This window comes from Dromaius novaehollandiae, chromosome 3 (assembly GCF_036370855.1).
Source record: "Dromaius novaehollandiae isolate bDroNov1 chromosome 3, bDroNov1.hap1, whole genome shotgun sequence".
Taxonomy (NCBI): domain Eukaryota; kingdom Metazoa; phylum Chordata; class Aves; order Casuariiformes; family Dromaiidae; genus Dromaius; species Dromaius novaehollandiae.
Genome location: NC_088100.1, coordinates 75,785,333 through 75,810,095, shown reverse-complemented (window position 1 = coordinate 75,810,095; position 24,763 = coordinate 75,785,333). Strand labels below are relative to the sequence as shown.

At 41.2% G+C, this 24,763-nt stretch overlaps 1 protein-coding gene across 2 annotated transcripts in view; it reads left to right on the top strand.

Annotated features, from left to right (window-relative positions):
• The first annotated feature begins 336 nt into the window (after nucleotides 1-336).
• The window catches only part of AGPAT4 (1-acylglycerol-3-phosphate O-acyltransferase 4), an 88,456-nt gene continuing 64,029 nt past the window's right edge, over nucleotides 337-24,763 (top strand). The window contains exons 1-2 of one of the 2 annotated variants that reach the window (XM_026109879.2): nucleotides 337-556; nucleotides 15,843-16,073. In XM_026109879.2, coding sequence (XP_025965664.1) covers nucleotides 15,896-16,073 — 178 coding nt within the window. In that variant the 5' untranslated portion in view covers nucleotides 337-556; nucleotides 15,843-15,895. The remainder of the gene's footprint in view (nucleotides 557-15,842; nucleotides 16,074-24,763) is intronic. The other variant, XM_026109877.2, reaches the window with a different exon arrangement.

Sequence of the window (24,763 nt, the reverse complement as noted above, 5' to 3'; positions counted from 1 at the left end):
CTTTTTTTTTTTTTTTTTTTTTTTTTTTTTGTAGTGTCCAGGCTGCCGAGGTTGGCATCCCACTCTCCCGTTTCTCCTGAGTGGCAGATGCCCGTAAGCACCCTTCACCCCCGACACCGTGCAAGCTCTCCTCTAGGAAGGCTTCGCGCTCAGGCAGCCAGCTGCCCCGCTGGCCTCATCTCCGGGCTTCAATAAACGTTGCCCCCCCGCCAGAGATGCGCCCTTCCCCCACCCCCGGCCGGCCCCTCGCTGTGAGGCGCCGCTCCCCGCCGCCGCCGAGGTGGAGGTGGCTGTGGGGGTCGCGGCGTCGGCGCTGGCCCCTTCCCGCCGCCCCGGGAGGAAGTGACATGTCGGCGGGGAGGGCCGCGAGGCGAGGGGCGCCCTTCTCCGCCAGGAGCCGCCCGGCGGGTGGAGCCTGGCGGCCCCGCCCGTGTCGGTCGCCTCTCGGCGCGTGCAAACTAGTGGCGGTCGGTGAGGTGAGGCGAGGCTACGCTCGGCTCCGCTGCCGCCCCGCTGCCCCGGTGCGGCACGCATGCCCCGGCCTGGCGGGCGCCAGGTACGTGCTCTTCCCCTCACTTCCAGACAACTTTTCAGGCGAAGGGGTGGCGTTCCCGAGCCGGCTTGTCTCGTGGGTTAAATTAATTAATGAAAATAATAATAAAATCAGGAACCCGAAGCAGCGGTCCGCCGCCCGAAACGCGGCGCAGCAGCGAGCCGCGCAGGGGTGGGAGCGCGGCGGGGCCGGGGCCGGGGCGCGGCGCCTTCGCCGCCTTCGCCGCCGGGTTGGGCGTCCCTCCCCCGCCCGGGCGGCGCCCGGCCGCGGCCCCGCGGCCGCCTCGCCCGACCTGCGGGCGACGAGAACCTTCCTGTCCCGCGCCGGCCGCCCCCCCTCCCCGCCTCACCCTGACCTTTCCATGGAAACGGCAGGGCCTTGCCCCGCGCGCGTGGCCCTCTCGGGTGGGGGGCGCGGGGATGGGGCCGCGCGTGCGGCCGCGGTGCCCCCCTTCCACTTTCATTTTGGTTTTTCCCCTCTCACAATAGAGGAGGCCGGTGGTGGCAGGGGGAGGGGGCGGGCGGTGTTGCCTTGGAAACAGACGGTTGTGATGGTCTATTTGCAGCCTCTTCTTTCTCCGAATGCGCTTTCTGTATCGAGAGGGCGAAACGTGCCCACATAATTGATATCCCTCCCCCCCCCCCCCCCGGAAACGTGTGAGTGTACAGTCACAGGTAGCGTGTTTGTTTTTCTATGGTACCTACAAGTCCGTGACCTGAGACAATATGAGCGCTGATTAGGAGGAGGCGGCAGGGAGGCTGCCTCTCTGGTGATGTGCTTACAAGTTGTAGGAGCTTTGCTTTTCTTCTTTGTGTCGCTTCATAAAGATAGTTAAGCTGCATTAAGTGATAGATGTAAGTTAATTTAAGGTGTTTTGACTGATATCATTTGGTGCAGAGAAAACTAGGATATTGTTTAACGAAGAAATAACTAAGAAATTGTTGTTTAACTAAGAAATAGTCCTCTATAGAATTTATTTCAACAAGTGAGCACTTGCTTCTGTAGCTAAAAAGGCAACAAAAAGAAGAGTCTGTTACTGGTTGATCAATGTCAAGTAGGGACTTTTGGTCCTTATCTGTCTGTCATGCATTTCTAAGAGCTGTAAGTGTTTCAGTACCATGCACATACCTCTAAGAAGTACCTTACAACTACCTTATGCAGGTACTTGTATAGGAGAGCAGCTGTGTGAAAGGTGAAAATGTGTTCCAGGAGGTGGAACGATGTGAGAAACTCAAAAACAAACAAACAAAAAAACCCACCACACAAAACCCTACAAGCTTATCTTTAAAAACAGCAATGCATCCAGCCCAGGAAGCTGTTATCAGGTGATTATAGCCTCAACTTGTATTGATTATTATTTCAAAGTGAGAGTGAGCTGCAAAAGATTTAAAAGTTGGTGGAGTAGCGATGTAGGGAAACTGTTACAGAACAACCTAGGCTCCAATTTGTAGCATGCTAACTGTTCTTCACCAGCTTCTTCAGTGAATGATAAGATGGCTTTCAACACACAGCAAGCTGTTCAGAATACGCTAGGACTAGCTTTGTATAAAGACTGACAGCGTGGGTCACTAGATTAATTGCTGTGCTGTAAACTTTCACTCTCGTTTACTGCCCAGTAAGTTTCTCTAGCTGCTTGTATTATCTAATCTAATGATGTATTTTTCATAATACTTTCAGCTGTACTTTAGATGAAAATTCATTTTGGATTATTTTGGGGATTGGCAATAAATATTATGCATTGCTTTGCTTTTTCCTATTAATGTTCTGGTTAGCAAGGTCTGAGTAAGCTGTACCTAAAGATGAAACTATAACAATATTTTATGGAAGACAAAGGGCCAAGGTTCAGGTGGAAGAATACATCACAAAGCCTGCAATGAACAGAGGAGGTATTCTAAGCAGCTGATGGATGAAGGTTACTCTTAAGCAAAGTTTGACTGTGTTGTTGGTAAGCACCTAAATATTACATTCTAGTAAGTGTTTCACAGGAAGCTGCAAGTACTGTGTTTAGGAGTGGAGAAACTGCACAGAGGTTAGTGCTTGCCCTGAGTCATAGAGCAGAGAACACTGTGCCCAGACAGCACAGTAACTAAACTGCATTCCTTGACACTCGGTTTGGTGGGAAGGTGTTTTTCTCTCCTAGTAAGTCCTGCTCTGTTCAGCCAAAAACCTGAGGCACTACAGCAGTGTTTGTCTTCTCTCTGGAGAGAGATGTGGTTCCCTGGGGTGATGGTTGTGCATTGTTTACAGTTTAACGGTCTTAGTGTGTTAAAAAGGAGAAGAGTTTCTCTGCAGGAGACGGGTTCTGTTGCAGGTGATGGATGGAATCCCGTAGCTCTGTTGTGCCCTGCTGAAAAGAGATGGTTTATTGTTTTCTGTCATATAACCTGATTTTATTGCTGGAAGATGAAGTCTGAGAAGAATTCTCCTTGAAATCTCTCCAACCTAGTGTGACTCTCAGTCATGTTTGTGCTGCACATGCATGCCTGTGTCCTTTATAGAACTTGTTTTAGTAATTTGGTTTTAAATTCTAGAAAGCCAGGTGTCCACTGCTTGATGTGGAAGAACACTTTCCTAACTAATGGCATGACTAGTCCTGCCATTAGCATATCTCTTTCCCTGATGAGGCACCGGATGAACAAGAGGGCCACAAGGCATTTGTGTCATGCATGTGCTTAGCCAGCAGCAGCTTCTGCAGCAATGGGCCTCCCTCATTAGAAAGAACTTAATATGAGTCAGGGCACTTGTCTCCTCATGTGTTCTTTTGATTAGGCTTAGCTGTATACAGTGGGCATAAGGAAACTGTAGGGAAACTGTAAAAATGTGACTGGAGGCAGTATGGCGTGTGCTTTATTGCATTCAGCACTGGTACTCAGCAGCTGGGTGTGCTTTTTTCCAAAGTGCTTAGATTGGGGGTGGCTTTCCCCAGCCATTCAGTTTCAGGGGTCTGGGGAGGTTTATCCACAGATCTGTTGTTTAGTGGTCTTAAGCTCATTCACATCCTGCTGCATGGTGATTGCGTTGATCATCTCTGACTAATGCTCTTGTGCTTCTCAAACTGCTGACTCATTTCGTGTTCTTACAGCTTTTCCCCCTTCCTCTTACAGTGCTTCAGAGTAGAGATGTGGTAGGGTCATGGTAAGGTCAAGCAAAGGGGATATGGAAATTAATGAGGAGAACGGTGAGTTGTGGCCAGGATGAAGGTTCTGTAGGGACCCTTCTTGAGTAATGCAAGAAAAAGATAGCAGCTCTACTGGATTTCCTGAAAAGGAACATAAACCATGTATTAGAAACTGAGCAGAGCAGTCTAACAAACATAGTGAGCCAACGGTTGGGAGGCGGCTGAGTTGTGGTCTTGCTAGTGGTCTGCTGCTCATTTTGAACTTAGTCTCTTTACTTCTACATCTCTGCTTTCACCTTTTGCCCCTCTGTCTGTCTTGTACTCTACTGTGAAGAGCTTAGCACTGAAAGCATTCTCCATGGCTTGCACAGTGGGCTGACCTCACTTGAGGTTCCTGCTGTAGCATAAATAACAGGAACAGGGGAAGGCAATTAACCAGCTCTAGGCTGGAGAAAAAAGAAAATCTTTGTAGTCATCAGAGGTAGAGGTTACTGAGAGAGGTTTCACTTGCCAGAAGGTTAGGAGCCACAGGCAGAGACTAGCAAATTGATCTCCCATGCATGCATGATTGCTTATTAACACTTGACAAATAGCTAACATGCTAAATTTGCTTTTAATCTGCTCAAGAAAGTTAAATTTCAATCACACTTCTGCAGCAGGATCCAGATGGATGCAAAGGTCTGCCTGTACAGATTCAGTTGCCAGATTATGCTGGTTTTTGCACCTGACAGAAAAAAGGGTAAGACCTGACTTAAACCTGTTGTTAAAGACTAGGAAAGAAGTTATTGGAGGAAAATCTATGAGCAGAAGTTGCACCTGATATTTGTTCCATTTCAAAGGAGAAGTACTGTTTGAGAGTCAGCTTTTGTCCTGCTTCTCCGCCTTTGTCCACATCATCCCTTTCTTCGTACATTGTAGTTTGCCTCTTATTAGTGTGTTTTTCAGGACTTTGGAAAACACCATTTTGTAGTTGATGCTTTGCACTTTACGCGGCCTGGAAGCATTCCCCTTCAAGTCATGGGTGATTTGTTAAGGATTAACAAGGCTTTAGCTAGCTTTAGTTTCTTTTATGGTTCTGAGGATATGTTTATACGACAATGAAACTTACACTTACCGAACTGCACAAACACCATTATTTTCCTTGATCTAGTATTAAGTGAAAATTACCAAAAAATAATGCGGTAATATCCATGTGACCAATTCTGCAGACGGTAGGCAGCAGGGATACCGCTGTCTTCCGACAACAAGCAAATGTACCTTAAGTATCTAGGGGATCAAAGTAATAGAAAAAAGCCTTTGTTTCCTGTTGCACAACAGTGGAAGGAGCACAGTAGGTCTATAATTAAGCAGAAAGATAGCTGGAAAACTGCTATCCTAAAACACGGTGGGCCATCAGTATGTCACTTTGTCTAGTTTTTACAGGCCTAGACCTCTGAGAGTGTGCGTAATATTGCGTTGCATCAGAGGTGGAGACAGAGGAAAGGTTCATTCTGAATTTAAGCCTTGTAAGACTGTCCCAAACTTTATTGAAGTTAATGGAAAAAAGCTCAAAGCCAAACTCTTAAAAGGTGTTAGGCACCTAAAGATGGACGGAGCTGTTTTAGGAAATCCAGCTAGGTGTTCATGTATCTGATGCTTAATTACTTTGGTGCAAAGTTTATAAAAATCCTACTGGACTCTTACCAGCACGTTTAGGAACCCTAATGTTTTTGCACACCTGCCTTCCAGTAAAGCAAATGCTGTTGGATCAGGCTACATCTGAATGATTTTGCTGGAAGATTCCGATGGCTTTGACCTAGTCCTCACTTTAGGTCCTGAGAATACAAGTGCATTGATTAGTTATACCACATTTGGCTGTTTTTGAGGAATAATGTTTTCCAAACAATAAGGGACGTTGACACTTGTTGAAAGATTTCTTTCAGATTCAAAACTTCCCTTTATTGTTGGACTTGACAAAACCAGTGCCAATGATAAAAGCTTTTATTCTCTGAAGTTCTCAAATGGGTTTGGGGCAGGGGGAAGTGTTCTGAATTCATGACATAGCAAAATGATTCCCAAACACTGGTGTCTTTGAGGCAGAGCTGAGTGAAAACTGATGGAGAATATAATGACAGCTGATTTAGGGTAAATCAGTTACCACTGTTTATTTGGATTCTTACCTGGCACCTGAATGTCTGATTGTTTTGTATGTGGGTGCAGCTGAGCCTTTTGGTGAAGTGAGGATCTTACTTTTTTGTGACTGTACCAGCCAAATCTCAGCTGTAAGACGTATGCTTTTCTAAATGTTGGGTGTCACCTCTCTAAGGCAGAAGTTGGTTTTCTTTGCATAATAAATCTGGAAACTTGCCAACTGCAATCATCTTTCAGTTTAATATTTATTCATTACATTTTTTCTGGTTCTTTCACTAGAAAATAACTTATTTCCTGTATATCTCTGTTTTGGTGTGATCTACATCTTGCATGTGCATTGTCAGTTTAATTTATTTGTATGTAATTTGCACAGAGAATAAGTTCGGGTAATTCATCATCTTCAAGGTCACATGCTGGAATACAGTCAAATTAATTCAATCCTTAGAGGTAAAAAAAAAAAAAACCCTCGTTCAAATAATCTTTTTTTGTTCAACATTCATCAGTATTCGTAAAGCATACTAATGAACTCTGTTTCATATTAATTACAAATATGAAAATGGCCTAGCGGAAGGAGATGGCCCTTCAAACCTGCTGTCTTAAAAGATAAAAAAAAAATGTAACAGTTCATTTGGACTTGTAATCAGGTGAATGGCATGCCTCATTTCAGCACTGCTAGTAATGCCTTGTGCTTTGTACCGGAAGCTTTCCGATCCCTCACAGAAGAGGTCGGTGCTGTTCCCTCATTTCCGTGTGATTAGGAAGCATGGTGACAGCGGCACGTCCCGTGCACCCAGTGCGTCTGTAGTAGAACTGTCAGCAGAGCTCAGGTCTGCTGAGGCCGAGACCCCTGTTGCGTCCAGCAGGCCATACAGGCGCTCTGAGAGAGCCATGATGTTCAAAGTATCTCTGCTGTTTTGGGGACAGTAGAGGACTTCCTACAAACATGTAATCTCATGGTGGAAGTCCCACTTGTAAACAAATGGTACTGGCACCATAATGTTTTTCTCTGATCAATGATTTACACCCTATCTCTGCCATTCTCTGGATCTTTGTTTAAAATTGTGTTTGCCACCACAAATCCTACCTTGTTCATTAACTGTACGTTCTGGTCTTTCTTAAATGAACAAAGCTACGAAGGTTAGGAATTAGACTTCTGTTAAAAGGCTCAAAGAGACTGCCCAAAATTACTAAAACATAAATTTGAATTCCAGAAAAGTATGAAAAGGACATTTTATGGGAGCATACTGATGAACAAGACTTTAAGCAAACAGCTCAAGGAAAGTAAAGTGTCCTCTTCCCAGGGCTGATGACTTCATTTTTTGATTGTCACCAGTGAAGCATCTCGCAATGGCTTTTAAATCCCTCCTAAATAGGAATAATGAAAGAGATGTATGTTTGTGTGCACGCAAACACACAACTGTCTTTTTGGTACTAATGCTTTATATTCTAGTATAGACCCATCCAAATTACTGAATACTCGATTTTTATTTCTTGAGGCATACGATAAGGAAGGGAAGGTGGAGTTCATTAGATCTGTGCATGCAGACTGGTTTGACCTACCTCATGCATTCATACTTGCTACACCATGTGCTGCCACTTTGGATCATGGGCTGGTGGGATGCGCCCTTTTCCCTCTGTTCTATGTACCTGGCCCCTCAGAAGCTGTTGCAAGGGAAACTTGAGTGTTGGCAAGCAAGCAAATAAAGGAGGCTGAAAAGTACCATTTTGTGTTGGAAGCTGTAGCGTAGCCTAGGGAATTGGCAGGTCTTGGGTCTGGAGATGTCTCTGCCATTGGTTTGCCACGTGACTGCAGTGAGTTATGTAACAGCTTTTTTCAGGAGTTCCTGGTGTGTAGGGTGGGCATAGTAAGGCAGATCTTGTGAGGCTTACTTCTCTAATGTCTTGTAAATGACTGGAGTTTTTCAGATGAAGGGAGATGGATAAATCCAGGAAGAATTATTAAAAATCCATGTTTTCTAATCTTATTCATAAAGGGCTTGATCTTGCATATATGAGTGGAGTTGCTCGTGCTGCTTTTTCTGTTTAGTGGATGTGGAGCTCCCTTGCCTGGATAAAACTGCTTATGTGTGTTAGTGGTGTAGAAAGCTGTCTGTTGCTGACCTGGAGTTAGAAGGTGATAACTTTGTAGTTTAACTTTATAACTAATTCATTATGGATAACAGTTGAAATATTAAATATTTAAAGCTTCATGGCCCATGTTTCCTTGGCTGCACACCTGAAGCCGGTTTGGATGCAGGGAAAGTATTTTGCCCTTGAGAGTATAAGCAGTTCCTGAACCTCATGCTGACCCTTTGTGTTGCTGTGAATTTCATTTAAAATTCTCTGAAACAAGGTGAGAGCAATGAATGTTTGGCAAGCAAAACCGGGAGTCTTTATAAGAGAAGCCTCCTTTCCAAATCCTATTGCTCACCCGGAGAATGGTTGGACTCTGGGCACAGTTTAAAAACAAACAAACAAATACCCCACAAAAAAACAAAAAAACCAACTCCAAAGAACAGGATTGTCTTTTTTTTGTTTTGTGTCAGCTTCTGTATGGTCCTTCATTTGCTCCTCAGCTCCCCTCCCCTTCTTCTGGCTGTTCTACAAGAAATGTTTTTATAATAAGCACTGGAGAGCTCAGTAGCTACTCCTGTGTTGGACCTACTTCTGAAATGTCTAATGCAGAGGTGTTCACCTGTAGTGATGTGAACCATTGACGCTGGGTAAATACCATGATGCAGGTAGCAGCATCCTGCCTGCTGCCTCCTTAGTTTTTAATTTGTTAGTTTCCTGTGCACAATTGTGGATCTCACCAGTGAGATGTTTCCCACAGGCCAGGCATTGAGAACCAATGACGTAACTAAACAGACTCTGGTTTCTGTACCTCAAATGTACAATTGCCTTAAACAATACCTTGAGTGTCCTGTACACAGCATCTATCATAAACACAAGAACATATATATCATGTATTTGAGACGTTTTAGTCAGTTGCACATATGCAGATACTGTTACTTGACAAGCTATCTGTATCTTTGCAGCAAGCTAGATCACCTACTGAAGTGCTTTGGTTTAAAAAGAAAAAAAATGTATATTAAGGGTTCTGTTTTTTGTATATGAGGATGCCAGATGACAGGAATACGTGGATACGTGGCCCTGGTTACCTTTGACTAAGCACTTATTGTTGCCTGTGGTGACTTGAGATCAAGTATTAAATTGGCTATGAGTACGTGATATGGATACCTCTGTTTGTTTTGGACTGTGTTGTTGTTTACCCTGTTATTTCTGATGAACTCCCCAGATCACCTATATCTGTGTGACAATCTAGCCCACATCCTGCTTAGATTCTCAATATATATTTTTGTAAGCTTGCTGTTCAGTCTCGCTCCGCCACCGAATTCCTAATTTCTGGCTTGTATCTGTTACATTGCCCTTTTTGGCAGCACAAGTAACCTGGTAGATTGATGGACCCAGAGAAAGTGTTTTTGTTTTTGTTTTTTTTTTTTAAAAAGGCATGCTGTGATTCCCAGAACAGGGACTGAACTCAGATAGAATCCTTCAGGTCTTAAATATCTTAATGCAGCTCTTTTGTTTTCCCCAAGCAAATTGTAGTTAATTGTGCTTTGGAGAAATATTTATTTTAATAAATTGAAAGGCAGAAAGTTAGGCAGGAAACAGTTGAAGAGCAATGATTGGCTTGCTGGAAAGAAGCAACTTGCCTTCCACTGCCATCTTTGTGAACTTTGTGTTCTGCACCTCACATACCCACTGTATTTCACGCAGTCACATCATCTGAGGATCTCTGCAGGAGCTTGGAACAGAAGTGCTCAACTCGAAGGCATTTATCCTCATCAAATAAATGCTTCCCTCAGCATCAAGCTCTGCTGGCCCCACGGTCCCTAAACCTGCACCTTCAGGAGTTCTGTGCTGCCTGTGTTTAAACACAGCTCCCTAAGGTTTCCTTGTTCAGCTCCTTCCTTCCCCCTGAATATTTTATGCTTCTGAAAGAAGGTGCTAGATTGAACCAGTCCTCTTCAGAACTTGGGCAGCAGCTCTCAGTCTTTTCCTCTCCTCCCCTGGACTGTGCACATTTCTTCCAGGCTGCAATCATTCCCCTTGCTTTGCTGAATACTTTCCTTTCTATGTGGTAAGAGGATGAGCACTGAGGGTGTCAGGGCAAACATCAGCTATGCTGAACGTTTTGCCAGCAGATAGTATGCATGCACGGACAGAGAACTAATGTCCTGGCAGAAATGAAGAGCTCGCATAGCTGTCTTGCTCTAACCTTTGGTCATAGCAGAAAGGGGGATTAAAGGGGGGGGGGGGGGCATTATTTTACTCTAACAATTTCAAAAACTTTTCTGTTTCTTCCCTTTGTTCTCTGTTATGCTAATTATCTGTGCGACCAATATAAAATAAATAAAAAATCCAGTTTTATAGGAACTCTGTAAATTGGAAATCCTAGAACTTGCTGGTAGATGATATTTGTTCTTCTGTCTTTGAAACAGCCAGACTGACTAATATCTCAGTATGTTACAAAATATACAGTTCAGGAATGCATGACTTCTGAGGATAACCCAAAAACATTCCTAAGTTCCCTTAAATTTGGGGAAAAGACTTAAAATATGCTCAAATGCTCCCCTGATTTCAGACTTTTCTGAGGAGGTAATGCCTCCTTGCATTTGGTACATGCCTTTGGGCGGGAAGTGATTCAAACCCTAATTAAGTGCAAGGCAAAAGGACAATTAATTCTTCTGACTTTTTTTTTTTCATTGTGGCATCTACAGATCTATTCTCCTTGAAGGGTTATATGTGCATGCACACAGCCTAACTTGTGCTTTAATACCCACCAACAGGAAGAACAGAGCACAAGGACTTCCTGCGAATTGCCTTGCATCTATATCCTATATATAGCAGCATTGTTAAAATGGACTCCTTGATAGGAAATGTAATGCAGTTTTCTTTGTTGTTCTGATGATAACCAAAATTCTTTCAAAGGCAATACTAAAACTGATATGATCTAGCCTAAGCGTGTTGTTATTATCTTGGTCTCTGTGTAACTCATCCATCCAAGAAGCTGGTTTGGACAATAAAATACAAGAATGGGCATCATCATCATCATATGCTTGGCCGTTATTAACTTTCAGCAAAATATTTAAATATTAGCTCTTTATTAAACAGAAGGCATGAGCAAAAACCTTTGCATAAACTTGAAATATATGGTTTGCTGAAAATAACCTGTTATAATGCTGTCTTGCCTCTAGTTGCAAGTACGGACAATATTAGCTTAGCCCAGATGCTCTCAGATACCATACTCCTTTCGGCATTCCAAGGACTGTATTTGCTACATAAACTTTGGACAAGGTGGGTAATAATTCTGTGCCTCATTCTTACGCTTTCCATAAAAGTCTTTTTAGGAGATCCCTGGTTATAGTCTCAAATCTTGTATGGACTTTAAAGTACTAAATACTGTTATTAATTGGCAACAGCCTCTGCCCGAAGAGAGTAGTTCACCCCTGCGTAACACTGGTGTAATGTTGCCTTTCCTGTGTCCTTCTGGTCAGTTCTTCTAAGCAGAAGGAAACCTTTGGAGTAGTTTAAGTAGAAAAGATAGTGGGCCTTGCTGAAGAGTAAAACTTGGGCAAGAAAGAGGATGAAGTGAATAGTCAGGGGGGGAGTCTGCTTTTAAACATGACCTTGTGATCTCTTAGTCACATGAATAGGTGCTTGTTGAGTTGTTCCCCAGACAGACAGTTGAGGTTCAGGCCTTTTGTTTTATATCCCAAGGAAAACATTTATCAAAGAAAGTTCCTGTCTGTTTTTGATGCTCTGGCCGTTTTCCCCTAATTCATTTTAAGGGGTGTTTGATAGAAGAGAGCTTCTTGGCTGCTCTCCGATCTTAATAGCTTCTGAGAAAATGCATTGATTGCTCCGTTTGTTTTCAAAAGGCTGCTGTAATTTTCAGTCATTATCTGTAAGGAAATCTGTAATTTATTAAACCAGCATCATGGATTAAGAATTAAAGACCTGATCCTTTTATCACTTAAACCAATGTTATGTTGATATTACCCATGAGGAACTTTAGTAAGAGAAACAACAAGTGGGTTAAGTTCCTATGAACTCTTAAAAAGCATGCTTTTATACTGTTTTCATTACCTCAAAAATGGTTCTTGAAAATAAATTTCTACTTTCTTGTAGCCTGTGCCAAGAGCGGCCTACATTTCTTGGAGTTTGGATAGCAGAAACAGTCCAATCACTATCATATGAAAAAAAAAAATCTTTAAGAATGAGAAACCACACACCTAAATAGCACACTGTGTGCAGTGTTTGGGTTGCAGATCTTGAAGGGAAAATAGCTTGCATTTAATCAGAAGAGAAAGTTAATCTCTCTAGCCTCTCTACTTTTCAGAGAAGCAAAATATAAGCCATTGCCCTTGTTCCTCTAAGCAATATCTCGTTCCTTTTACAAGCAAGTGATGTCACTAATTAGATGCATTTCAGTGATAGTGCTTAACTAGATTTAGTTTGCCTTTGAAACATGTTATAAGAGCTTTAAAGAATTGAAAATCTCATGATTGAGGCATAAAAGCAGGGAAGAAATTGCTTCCGAACATTCCACTGTGGCTTCACCAAATTGTAAATTCAGTAATAATTGCATTATGCTTTATCAGGGTTATCTCATCAATGCTTATGTTAATTCTCTGAAGTTTTGTTTGAAGTCCAGTGTGTAATAAATGCTGCACATAAATGTAATATTTAATTTGTAACTACTATTACAGTGGAAAAAATGAATTGGTGGAGTAACATTCTGGTTAGTTCTTCCACCTCTCAAAATCTTTTGATCAACTGCTTACTACAGTAGGTTTTTGTTAATCATATTCGGCAGTGAGTTTTCAGATCTCCACTACAAGTAGACTGATTTCATTTCATTTCATAGGTGTTTTTTTTGATCCAGTTCCTCACTGATCTCTGGGAATTACATTAGATTAGAGTGATTCCATGACGTGGAGTTAAACAAGATGGCTAGCACAAGAAGCTTTTAATCAGTTTGAACCAAGGACAGTAGGATAAACCTAATCATTGAGGTTTCAGGCATGGTACGATCTTTTCCATCCACTTACAAGCCTCTGGTTGCTTCCAGTCTGTTGTCTCTCTCTTAAATAGGTGATCTAACCCCTGCTACTTGATGAAGTAAGAGAGTCTGAATTAAGGAAGTGAAATCCTGTATCTTTTACTCTAAACTTATCTGAAACTTGTTTTTGCCTTTTTTATTTTTAAAGTGTTTGGTTCTGTCTTGAGAGTGTGAGACAGGGGGCTGTGGCATGAATCATCATAAGGATTCCTACTAGACAATGTCTCATTCTACTTAGCTTTCAATAAAAACAAAGCCTTTGGGCAAAGCCCATGCTAATAAATTGGGTGCCACCTTCGGAAATGTATCTTTAATAGAATGGTTGGTTAAAGCTGGAAAAGCTTTGTACAAGTATAATGACAGTAGTTACCACAGTGAACACAGGCCTGTTGTGTGATTCTGTGCTACGGACTGGTGCCTGCTTTGGTACTGCATAGTACAGTACAGCAAGATGCAGAGAACAAAGTCTGTGATACACAAAGGGCACATCTTATCTGCTAATAATAGGCTTGGGATTGCCATAAACATTTTATATAAAGCATCCAGCAATACAGGTTCTCTTTATTAATTTTTTCATCATTGTTCTTGTGGCTGAATACCTGGCTGAATCACTTCCTATCACTTTGCAGTAATTCTTGTGTGTGCTCTTTGCTGTGGCAAGCATAGTCAGCAAGGGCAGTAAAACAGATGTTTGGGGATGCTGACCTAGGCTCAGCACTTCTTATAATGAGGTCTCATATCAAGTAAAAGAATAGGCATCAAGATTTTTTTCATCAGTTAATTCCTTGGGATGCTGACACCTGCCGTTTTGTTACTTCCTTATGAACTTCCAAAAATCTCAGGACTTTCTCTGCGGGCAAATTCTCCTATTGCTCGAAAGGAGAAATATTTTAGGAATAGAATAGCGTAGCACCACCTCCTGTTTACCAAATTCAAAATGTTTTGGTTTTGTTTGCTGAGAGATTTTGTGTTAGTATCTTCTCTTAACAATCTGACTGGCGGTGGTGGGTATGGAGGGGAGTTCAGTATGGTACTTGATAGGCAGTGTCCTCTGGACTGCCAGCTGCTGAGATTGGATTGGTCCTTTCCAAAATTGTGCAGGCCTTTCTTAAGTAAAATTTTCATGAAAGTTTCTGAGAGGAGTTGTTCTGGAAAACTGCTGGGTCATGAGTTAGTGCTGCTGTCAGAATTTCCTTTCTGGGCTTATGGGATACGACTGACAGAATTACATGGAATGACTGAACAAATTTTGTGCATTGTGCTTAGTCAAGCTTTTATTCTCAAGCCAAAATCAACTGGTGTTTACATGTAACTAGGAAATGAGCCACTAAAGCTAGATTTAAAGGGCTGCTGCTACCTCTTGGTTTGGGAGCAAAGCTGGCGCAGCCCATAGAGGAATACACAGCCTCTGACATAAAGGTCTAAAGCTTGCATTTACTTTATATAGAGAAGAATGAGGTGAATGTACGCAGGACTGTGTTTTTACAATCATTTGAGAATGCAATAACTTGATGTTCCCTTTTGCAACGTTACAGAAAATGTCAGAACTTCTTCTCTTGCTCTGGAGTCTTTTAGATTGTGCATATCCTCAAACTTCAAGCATGTTGAGGAATACTATTTAAACTCAATAGAGCCATTCATATGCCTCAAATCAGTTACTTCTGTGTTTGCTAGATTGGGTATGTGGCTATGTCCTTAGTTAGCCTTTCTTGAGTGGAGGTGGCATATATACTGAGGAAAAGTGAACTGACCAATATAGCTGAATGAGGTTTTTTGTTTTGTTTTGCTTGTTTCTTAGTTTAAAATCCTGAATGTGTTAAAGAACTTGCTTTGGACTTCACTGAAGCCAATGAATCAAACCAATGTAGTGTTTTTTTCTTTTTTTTTCCCCCAGCATGACATGAAGGAAGATTGTTTTGTTCTTATCCCTGCTATTTGTATGCAACTGTAGCTGATCTTTCCAGCTCGATATTCTACCCTAAAAAAGGTTGAACAGACATTTGACAGTATCAATCATTAGGCAAACATAACTTAAAAGTATAAAGAAATCAGCAAATGGTATCTTGGCCTTTTGTACATATAAACATGCAAAACAATTTGGTAAACTGGTAACAATTTGTTACCTAAAACATTTTGGTAAATGTATCTGAAAGTAAATAAATTGGTCTTGATTGGAGTAAAAATTGGAGACAGCCTTTTCAGGGTGTTGCCCAACACAGCTTTGTGAAATTGTCCAGAATCTCAAACAAGAAGTCGTGTACAGTGGTGTGGAAGGTACTCTGTGGCCCCCAGTTTATGGGACTTTTATGAAATCTTGAATGGGAAATATGGTTAAGATCTAACATGTTTAGGTAGCATTGAGGAGTGGGAACTGGGCTGTTATTAAAATGTGTTCCTAAATGGGTGTGCTACTTGTTCCTAAAATTTCACAGATTGTTTGCATAAGGTGTCATTAATGCTTTCAGAAAAATAGTTAGTGAATCTTTATTAAAACTGTATGCTTGTAAGACTATGAACTGTAGAGCTGCTCTTGAAGATAGCAGAGGCCACAGTGTATGTCTTACGAAGTAAAGGCCATTCAACTCAAAATATAAGTGGATTGTTTTGCTTGTATTTTATCAATAAAGACCTGATAGAGGAGTATTGTATTCCATGGAATGGAGTAAAATGCTCACATGTTTTGCTGAATTAGAATTGAAAAGTGAAAACTTGTTTTCAAAGCCAGATATAAATTGATTTGGAAAATGGGACATTCTCTTTCCATGGTTACTCTTGCAAATATTGGAACCAAACCTTTTTCTTGAAGAGTTAAGTTTCATTCAGATATTTAAGCGGAAAGCAGACAGTCTATATTAACGATCTGTTTAAAAAAAATGTATTTTTTTAACAGCTGATACTATTTGGTTTTGCAGGTTGTCTTCTGAATTTTGGGTCTGAAGGTACCCTCCTGCTTTCTCAGCAAATCATGGACATCGTTGGCTTTCTGAAGTCTCAATTCATTTGCCACCTTCTGATCTGCTACATATTTGTAGTGTCAGGACTGATCATTAACTTCATTCAACTCTTTACACTTATACTTTGGCCAGTCAACAAACAACTGTTCAGGAGGATCAACTGCAGGCTGGCTTACTGCATTTCAAGCCGTAAGATTTCTTTTTTCTTTTTTCTTTCTTCTTTAAAGCTATTTTATGTTTTGTGTGGAGGGAGTTGTCAGAAAAGTTCAGAAACAGATTTGAAATGAATTTATATAAAGATCATTGCTACTTCCTACAGCACTTGCATTTGTGCGAAGAGGTGTATGCGTTCTTGAAATGTGCTATTCTGCTGAAATATTTTGCTCTTTTGTATTGGGATACTTGCTTGATATGGGATGAGGAAAAAAGGCTGCCTCTCTTTTGGCTGTCCATCATGTTACATTAAACCAAATGAGAAATACTGACTAAAGAATTGCTAAACTTGTTGAGATGCAATATCCATAAGCTTATAATGTTAACAAGTCACTTGGAATAATTTTGCTTAATTTGCTCATGATTTTGGTTTTGATCTTGGTAAGTGTTCCACATCTGAATACTGGTTGGGACTAGGAAATAACAGTAGTAGAAAGAAAGAGACTTTGATTCAATATGCTGTTTTCTCAAGCCAGTTGTAAACTATTGTTTCTTTGAGTAGGCATTTCAGACCTTAAACTGCATCTTTATGAATGCAGTATAAGCACATAGTGGACATATCTATAATATAGAATACAGCATGTAGCCTTTAAAAATTGCAAGAAGGAGCTTCAATTATTCTGATTTTCTAGGGGACAGAGGAGCGTAAGATCAGGACATTACCTGTAGAAAGATCAGATCTTTATAACTGATGGGAGACATGACAATTCGTTGATACTTGACTACACAGATAATTCCGGTGGAATGAATGGGACCTAAATTCATTCATTTCTTCTCAGTTATTAGAAGGCTGGTAGATTCTGTACCTGTCAGCAATAGATTATCAAAGCATATATAATTTCCTTCATGATATTAGTCTGCTTATATATTTATATTTGTTTCCAAACCGCTCTGAGTGCAGTTTCATCACTGATTTATTCTAGTGCAACTTCTGACTTCCACATAATTGCTCTTGACTAGCAGCAGATCAGTATCTCCCTAGAAGCTTTGAAAAAATAGTGTACCTGTGCTTAGCAGCTGGGTGTGTGCTGTTAAATGTGTCAGTGTTCCAGACACACTTGGCCATTCTGAAACTTGAAAGTAGTTTCTAAAAATGAACTTACTGCAAAGCACTTGCCTTTTTAGGCCTGCTAGCTGAAGATTATTCATGTCACTGTCAATGCTGAGAGTTATGAATAGTTTTATGCTGAAGAAAACAGACGTCCAGCGAAATATTTAAGCATTGTGTGGCAGAAATGCAGCAAAATTATTCCTGTCAGGTTTTCTGTCCGCTATTAGGACTCTGAAAAGGGGAGAAAAGCATTGTTAACATTGTTAGTGAACTTCTGAGGAGAAATTAAGAGAGAGATCTGCCATACCTTCTGAATTTAAGGCTGTTGGGGATAATTTCTCTCTCATTAATGGCTCTGATTTGTAACTGTTCAAAGACTCTTGTTAACCATGCTTTGACTCAAAGTTCAAAGCTGTCTCAGTTTGTATGGGACCAAATAAATGGAGGGTGATGGTTTTATTATTTCTCTATTAAAGGGAAGAGGTTCATGCTCAGAACTTTGATTTGTGCTGTTTGTGTATGTGTCCCTGAAGTAATGAGTTTGCAAGTAGTATTCCTTTGTATGCATGAACAGTGGCATAAATATGGCCAGGTATTTACCTTTTGCCTGGTAGCACAGTATATGTATAAAGCCACTGTATTTAGGAAATGCTTAGTGCATATGGGAATTTTCTGTGAAGACAGAAGAACACCTATGTATAGGTAAACTATTATTTATTTTTGTTTTAATGTAGTGCTCTCTGCCCCATTCTTGCTTTTAGCTATTTAGTGCAGAGACATCAACCACTTTGGAGTTTCTAGACTGAATGTTTTAGGCTGCCCTCAAGCTAGTCTTGTCTGTGACAGGGGCGGGTCAGTGCGGTCCCCAGAGTAAGATGGGTAATACTGCATGCTTGCCCTGGGCTGGGTAGATAGCTGTTTATTCATTGTTGATCTAGTCTTCCATGTTGACTCCACTGGAAGAGGTCATGTTGTGAGATTTTTGCCCAATCATACTCAGAACAAACTAGCTCTAGGTTAAAAACAGGTTTTTAGATTTACAGCAGAGATCTGCAAGCTAGCATTTGGTATGACTCACCCTTATATGCTTGATATTTGAAAAGGGGAAAATGGTATTTAATTAAAAAAGGTATTTGGAGGAACTACAGTAGACCAATTAGTCAAAACTGATGTGTTTTTATGAAGTGTACATGTAAAATGATGCCTTTTGGGGGCGTTAGTATTCTGACTAATAAATAACTTAAGCTGGACGTGTATGTAAGTTTGTTGGAAGTCACAGAAGCCCTTCCTACAGCTTGAAACCATGAAGCTTAGCCTTGGAGAATGAGAGGCATGTGCTTTGAAATGGTCATAAGCATCATGTTGCTTTGAGCGGCTGTCACACCGTGAATCACTGGAGCAGCCAAATAGTGAAATAAAGCAGGCATGGTTTAACTCAAGAGTAGAACGAAAACAGCAGCTGCCTTTAGATCTTGCAAGTTTGCTCAGTTTCATTTTGATGTTAAAGGTGGAGGTAAGTGATTTCACAAAATCGGGGGAGAGCATTTCGTCTCTGACACTATGCTGCTTTGGGAAAGCTTTTTGAATTTCAAATAGTGGTGGTTTCTTCTCCTCTCTTTTCTTCCCATCTCCTTTCTAACATAGGAATGTAGTAGTCTCATTGTTCTTGTGCAATATCTGCAGTCATAGTGCCTATAGGAAGCTAAGCTGCCATTGTAATTAATAACTTGTCCTCACAGCAGTAGTTTGGCTTGAGTTGGGTACCCTTGTCTGTCCACTTGATCAAGTCAGGCCAGCTCAGGTAATGGTGTTCATACCACAAAATGGCCACATGGAATAGCTGTGATTTAGTAGTTGATGCCGTTCAGGTGTGCGAGCTGCTACTCCTCCACTGTGAGTATGGTAAGAGTGCTAGAGCTTCACACCATACCTACTGACAGCCCAGCAGGTTAATACTATAGACTCTGAACTTCTGCTCATTGACGCAAGTTGGAGAAGAGGCAAAAACCTGATTCCTAGTTTGAATTTACAGTGGAAGGGATTGACTAGAGCAGCAACTTGATTGTAAGGGAAAATAACAGTGTAGTTTTACACACCAAGTTAACTTCAACAGTTGGTGTGCAGAAGCTGTTGTCTTTCTGCAGACCAGTTGTGAATCACAGGTTGGTCAGACAAGGTGAGTTTGGCTTCTGTACTGTACTGCTTTGTTATGAATTAGAGTTGGGGAGAACTTTCTGTTGACAGTGTTTCATGAAGAAGAAATATAAATGGCCAATTTTTTGTCCTGGCTTTTTATGAAATTTGTCTTGGAGAAATGCTCCCTAATTGTACGCTGAGTTCAGCTTGAGTCTCCTGCTCCCAAGGGAGTGTTAGCTGTTTGTCAGATTGCAGTTTGCATTATTTCATAGCTCTGAGATACTTTTCATGTTTTTCTACAAATAAATTCTTCCTGTTTGATGCTATTATCCCATTTTACGAATATCTGCAGGGTGATTAGTTGTAGTCATCCTTGCTCTGTATGTCTCAACCTTTAATGCAGATGGTGAGTTGCAGAGAGTAGGCATTCAACTTGAAAAGAACAATAGAGCAAAGCTTATTCGTTGTTTGTCTGTGGTGTTCTTGAAATGAGCTAAGAGATTAGTGAGGGTTACATGCCCTCTGACAAACGTAGCTTTTGTGTTTTAAGTTTTAAAAAAATGCATTTGGGCTAAGAATTTTCAGCCACTATTTTCTGGTTCTAAGTGCACATTTGCTCACTGGCTTCAACTCTCGGTTAATCCCCCTTTCTTAAAATGACAACCCTGATAAATTCTCCCTGATATTAAACTCCGTAGGGGGCAGTTCTAATAAGGAAATTGCATTTTGCAAACCTCAGTAACATGTGCTAACAATAATGAACTTTAAAAATAAACATGTTTGGAGGATGGCATTAGAACATAGGTTGGCCAAGCAATCAATCAAATTTTTATTTTTAAATAACAGCTTAGGAACACCTTATACTCAGTCTCTTCTGAAAGACTGAGAAGCCAACGTGTATGCCCAGGAAGGAAGTATTTAGTGTGGAGTACTTGAAGGTTCCTGTGGATGCTCTCTGTATCTGAACTGGGAGAGGTGAAAATACGGCTTTCTTGTTGTAATCTGTGGACAGGAAAGCACTACAGAGGACAGCTCTTCTGCACTAGCTTGTAAAGTTGACCAAACATGTAGAGGGAAAAGGTTATCTTCTTGGGTCCGATGCCATTTGCATACAAAGCTTTGTAGCTTGCTGTGGCAGTGGGAAAGTGATTTGTATTTCCTGCACCAGCTTGTGCTTGAATGCTGTGTAGGCTGGTGCAGCGCTATCTCGGAGGTGAGCAGGTCATGCTGGGCATCTGCTGGTGGTTCGGGACGCAACCCTGCCATGTGCTGAGATATGATAATAGGACGTATGCATATTAGGCAAGTGACTTCTCTAATGGTGCTTCCTGTTTTCATGTGGGAGGGCATTTGCCTGAGTGGTGCAGTGGTTGATAACTTGTCCTCTAACACATTAGGGGAAAACTAGCTTTTCCTTGTGCTGAGATCCACTCTGGGCTCCTAGGGTGAGTTACAAACTGGCCTCCCGCTGACTGTGGCACGATGTGAACTTTGTACTGCATAAGTGAAAGATCCACTGACAGTGACACGATTGTGTGGGCAGATGCATAGGGGTTTTAAAAGCTATTGTTTTAGCTTCTAATCTGTCTTTATAAATAATTTATAGCAGTACTAATACCTATTCTTGTGTTATGAAAGGGGTGTTATTACACTTGTGGGTAAAGTTACACTGTAAGTTGCAGTTTGCAAATACGTCTGAGGGCAAGGCCCTTGTTTGCATGGAATTAGATGTCTCTGATGGCTTCTCATTGAATGCAGCAAAATCAAGATGGAAACTGATTCTTCTTAAGACTGAGCTTTCTAGAAACAAAACCAGAGGAAATTGAGAACTGCTTCAGATTTGTCATCCTAGACAGCTGTTACGAGACAATAAAGGTAATTCCTTCCATGTATGCTGTAGGCTTTGCAGTGGGGAGAACTGTGGGTCCAAATAAGGCTGTGTGGTAGCATCAAAACCATGTTAACCCTCTAGATTCGTTTGGATCTCTGCATGCAGTGCACTGTCTGCGTGTAGTTCAGAGGAGTCCTTGGCTTCCCTTGGCTTTGCTTGCTATTTGTGTCGAAGTGATGCTGTGGCAGAGAGAATTCTCTCCTCCAGCACAACTGAGTAGGCAGGAAGGGGTGGGGTAGGAAACAAGAGGGCCCTTGCCAGGCAGAGCTTTCTTTTTGAACCTCTTCTCTCTACCACCATCTTACAGTGCAGGAGGAGCAGGCTCTTTGGTCTGCTCACCAGACAAAGCTCCTGCTTGTTCTGGGGAGATTAAAAAGAATCAATGAAATTAATGAAATTTACGAAGTTGGTGAATTAAGAAATAAATGTGTATGTATATACAAAGACAAACAACACTTGGCCAACTAATACCCTTGAAATGACAGCATGCACATCAAGATACCTTAAAGTTTGCTGTTGTTCAGAGTATACTACAGTGTCTTTAATATAATCCTATAGTGTTTAATCTATAATGCAAAATGAGTTATGCTTATCAACATAGATGCAACAAAGAACTTTCATAGGGTACTTTGGACTGTGCCTTCTTAGCCTGATTGCAAGGCTGCTCGGTGCTGTGTGTGAGATTACTTTCCCTCAAGTGCTACTACTTGTCCAGACGAACCTTTGCTGTCTCGTTTCCACACAACACATTTATCCCTTTGAGACTTAGGAAGAACTATGCTTGCAAGAAATAGCAGGGTAAATTGGAGCCCAGATTCGATAGTCATGCAAAGGGAAAATGTTGATTTGAACCTTCCAAGTGCTAGTCCATTGCCTTAGCCATCCTTGTTTTCCCTCAAGCCGCTCTGTGGGAATGACTGTAGAGATACAGTGCACTGTGTGCATGCCAGTGTACATGCAGATGCCCATGTTAGTTTTAGTCTAGAAAAAATCTGCTACTGAGGGCAGCACATTTACAGCAGTGTAGAAATCTTAGTAGGCAAGTTGCCCAAGCATCTACCTAGGCAGTAAGGTATATTTGGCAGCCTGGACTGAGCTCCATGATACTGTGGCTATTTTGTTCTCGACACTTGGGCTATATGAGTATTTCTGTATAAATTGTCCTCTTGTCTTTTGTCTGTAATGTAGCCTTAGGTTTCCTCTCACGTTTTCTGCAAATCTAAAGTACAGCTTTACATGTCAGATTTGGGGGGGGAGGGGGTGTTTCGTGTCTGTAAGTTTGGGACATCTGCGTTGATCATTGAGCTGTGTGTAATTGTATAGATTATTAGCTTTCTCTAGAATCTATTTTTACTAGAGTGATGAATATCATTGCAATTTTGTTTTTTGTTTTCCTGCTGAAAATTATATTTTCCAGGCCATATTGTAAGTGACACTCTTTCATATAAAATACACTTGGAGCAGAGAAGATATTCTAACTTGCTTTGTCTTCCCTTCTTGTAAATAATCTAGTATCATGTTTAGCACTGCATCATAAAGATGATCTAGTGACAAATGAGCAAAGTGATAGGGAGTGATCTTGCTTTTTATTGCTAGCAGGGACAATAGAATGTGATAATGTAATCTGATTTAGTGAGGCCATCAGAGTAGGGGCAGCAGGAGGTTTTTCTCTGATTAATATATGACAGGTTATGAACTCTATCACACTGTATAATTAACTCCTACAACTAGATTGCCTCTTACATTAACAAAAAATAAAATGGTTCTACTAATGTGAGGGAAAACTGGTGTTTGCTTTTCAGCAGGGTATATATATAAAAATTATAGTCTTAGGGGGTTTATTTTTTTCTGTGTCCAAAACATGCTAGTAGTTGGCAGTTTTGCAAAGAATTCTCTAGACTGTACATCTTCTGAAAACATGTTTATTGGTAAATAAAATATATCAGTATTTGTTTTCAACATGATGCTGAGAGGTCTACAGATTAAACATTTCAAGCTGTGAAGTACACTGGCTTTAAAATTGGAAGATTTTTGTCCGACATCTCATTTCGTTTTGTTCTTCCATGTCTGTTTTCTGCATCTACATCTTGGGCAACTTCATTTATCTTCATTTCCCTCAGTCACCCAGCTTCTTGTCTTATCCTGTACAAGGTGGTAATCTCTTCACTGTGCTTTCAGAAAGTAGCAGAGTTATAAATACTTGAATGTTGCCATTCATGGTAACCTATGTTCCCTTCCCTTTCTTGTGGTAGGATTAAAAAGAGGGAGACAGTTTAATCTGGTGAGGGGAAATCTCTCTTATTTAGGGAAGTAGGGAAGCCAGTGTTTGTCAGTGAAAGGAGAGCAAGTTCAAATTTGTTAATGGATGAAAATTAAAGGATTGAGAGGTAATGGTCTCAGAGCAAAGGATTAAGACACAAAGTGCCTGCTTGCCTGTCAACCCTATACCGCTGGCTATAGTTAGTGGAGGAGGAGCGTTATGAGGAGATAGTACAAGTCACCTGTGGTTGAACATCTCTTTTTAACAGTGCAATATTTTGTAGCATTTCTTGCGCATTTGTAGCCTGTACCAGTGTAATGTCATTTAAGTGTTTCCTGCTCTTCCTTGCTTCATTCTGGAGTCTGTGCCTTCTCAGAAAAAAAAGTAGAGTAAAGTACATACACCATAAAATTGAAAGGAACCTCTTGACTCTTCAAATAGCAAGCTGTATAATGCCATTCATAAAGCTAGTCAGGATCTATTTTAGGGGTAGTGAGGACATCATGCCATTTTTTGAGGGGGAGGTGATTGGGAAAGGTTTTCTTTTTAGTGCTGAGCGTACTCTTATCTTAGGAGGACGTGTGCCCCACTATCCTCCTGTCTGCTGGAGAGTCATCTGAGTTCTTAAAAATGAAAGATGTTTCTGCCTCCTTTGAAGGCTCTTGGTATTTGTTCTCTGCCTGGCCTGTGAGCTGAAATTGGTGACCATTCTGCTTTCCTTTACCTATAGTAAAGGGTGTATTGGGGAGATAGGGTCCTTGACAGCATGTCCCGATTTATGGATTTGCCATGTCTTGAGAGAGGAGTGTCTGGTTACTATCCAGTTACTTTGAATCACACTTAACTAAGGCCATATTAAGATGAAATGCAAATACAGGCATTGACTCCTGACATCCAGAGTAGTCAACACACTCATAAATCTGAGAGAGAAAAGGACATGCATAAAGGAGTGAAAAGCAATACAAGATCACTTAAAGATATCTCGCTGCTTAGCTGACTTGGCTGCTACCTAGTCAGGAGGAACAGCAAGGTCTTCTGTCCTTGTGCGTGCTTTACGCTTCAGGTTGCATATGTTGGAGAGAAATTTCTCAGAAACCTCTGTCAAAGAACTTTCCCATGAGAAAGAGTCCCTCCGCTATGGCTTTTATGAGTGGATGCCTTTTAAGAGCACTTCTCAGCCCACCTTGAGATTTAGACCTTTGCCCCTTGGTCCTGTGTGTGCATGAGCATGCTCATAGCACACAGTTTCCTCCTGGTAAATCATATTTGCTGTTATGGTTGATCTCCCTTTCAAAGTCTTCCAAAGGATTCAGATAGATCTCCAGAAA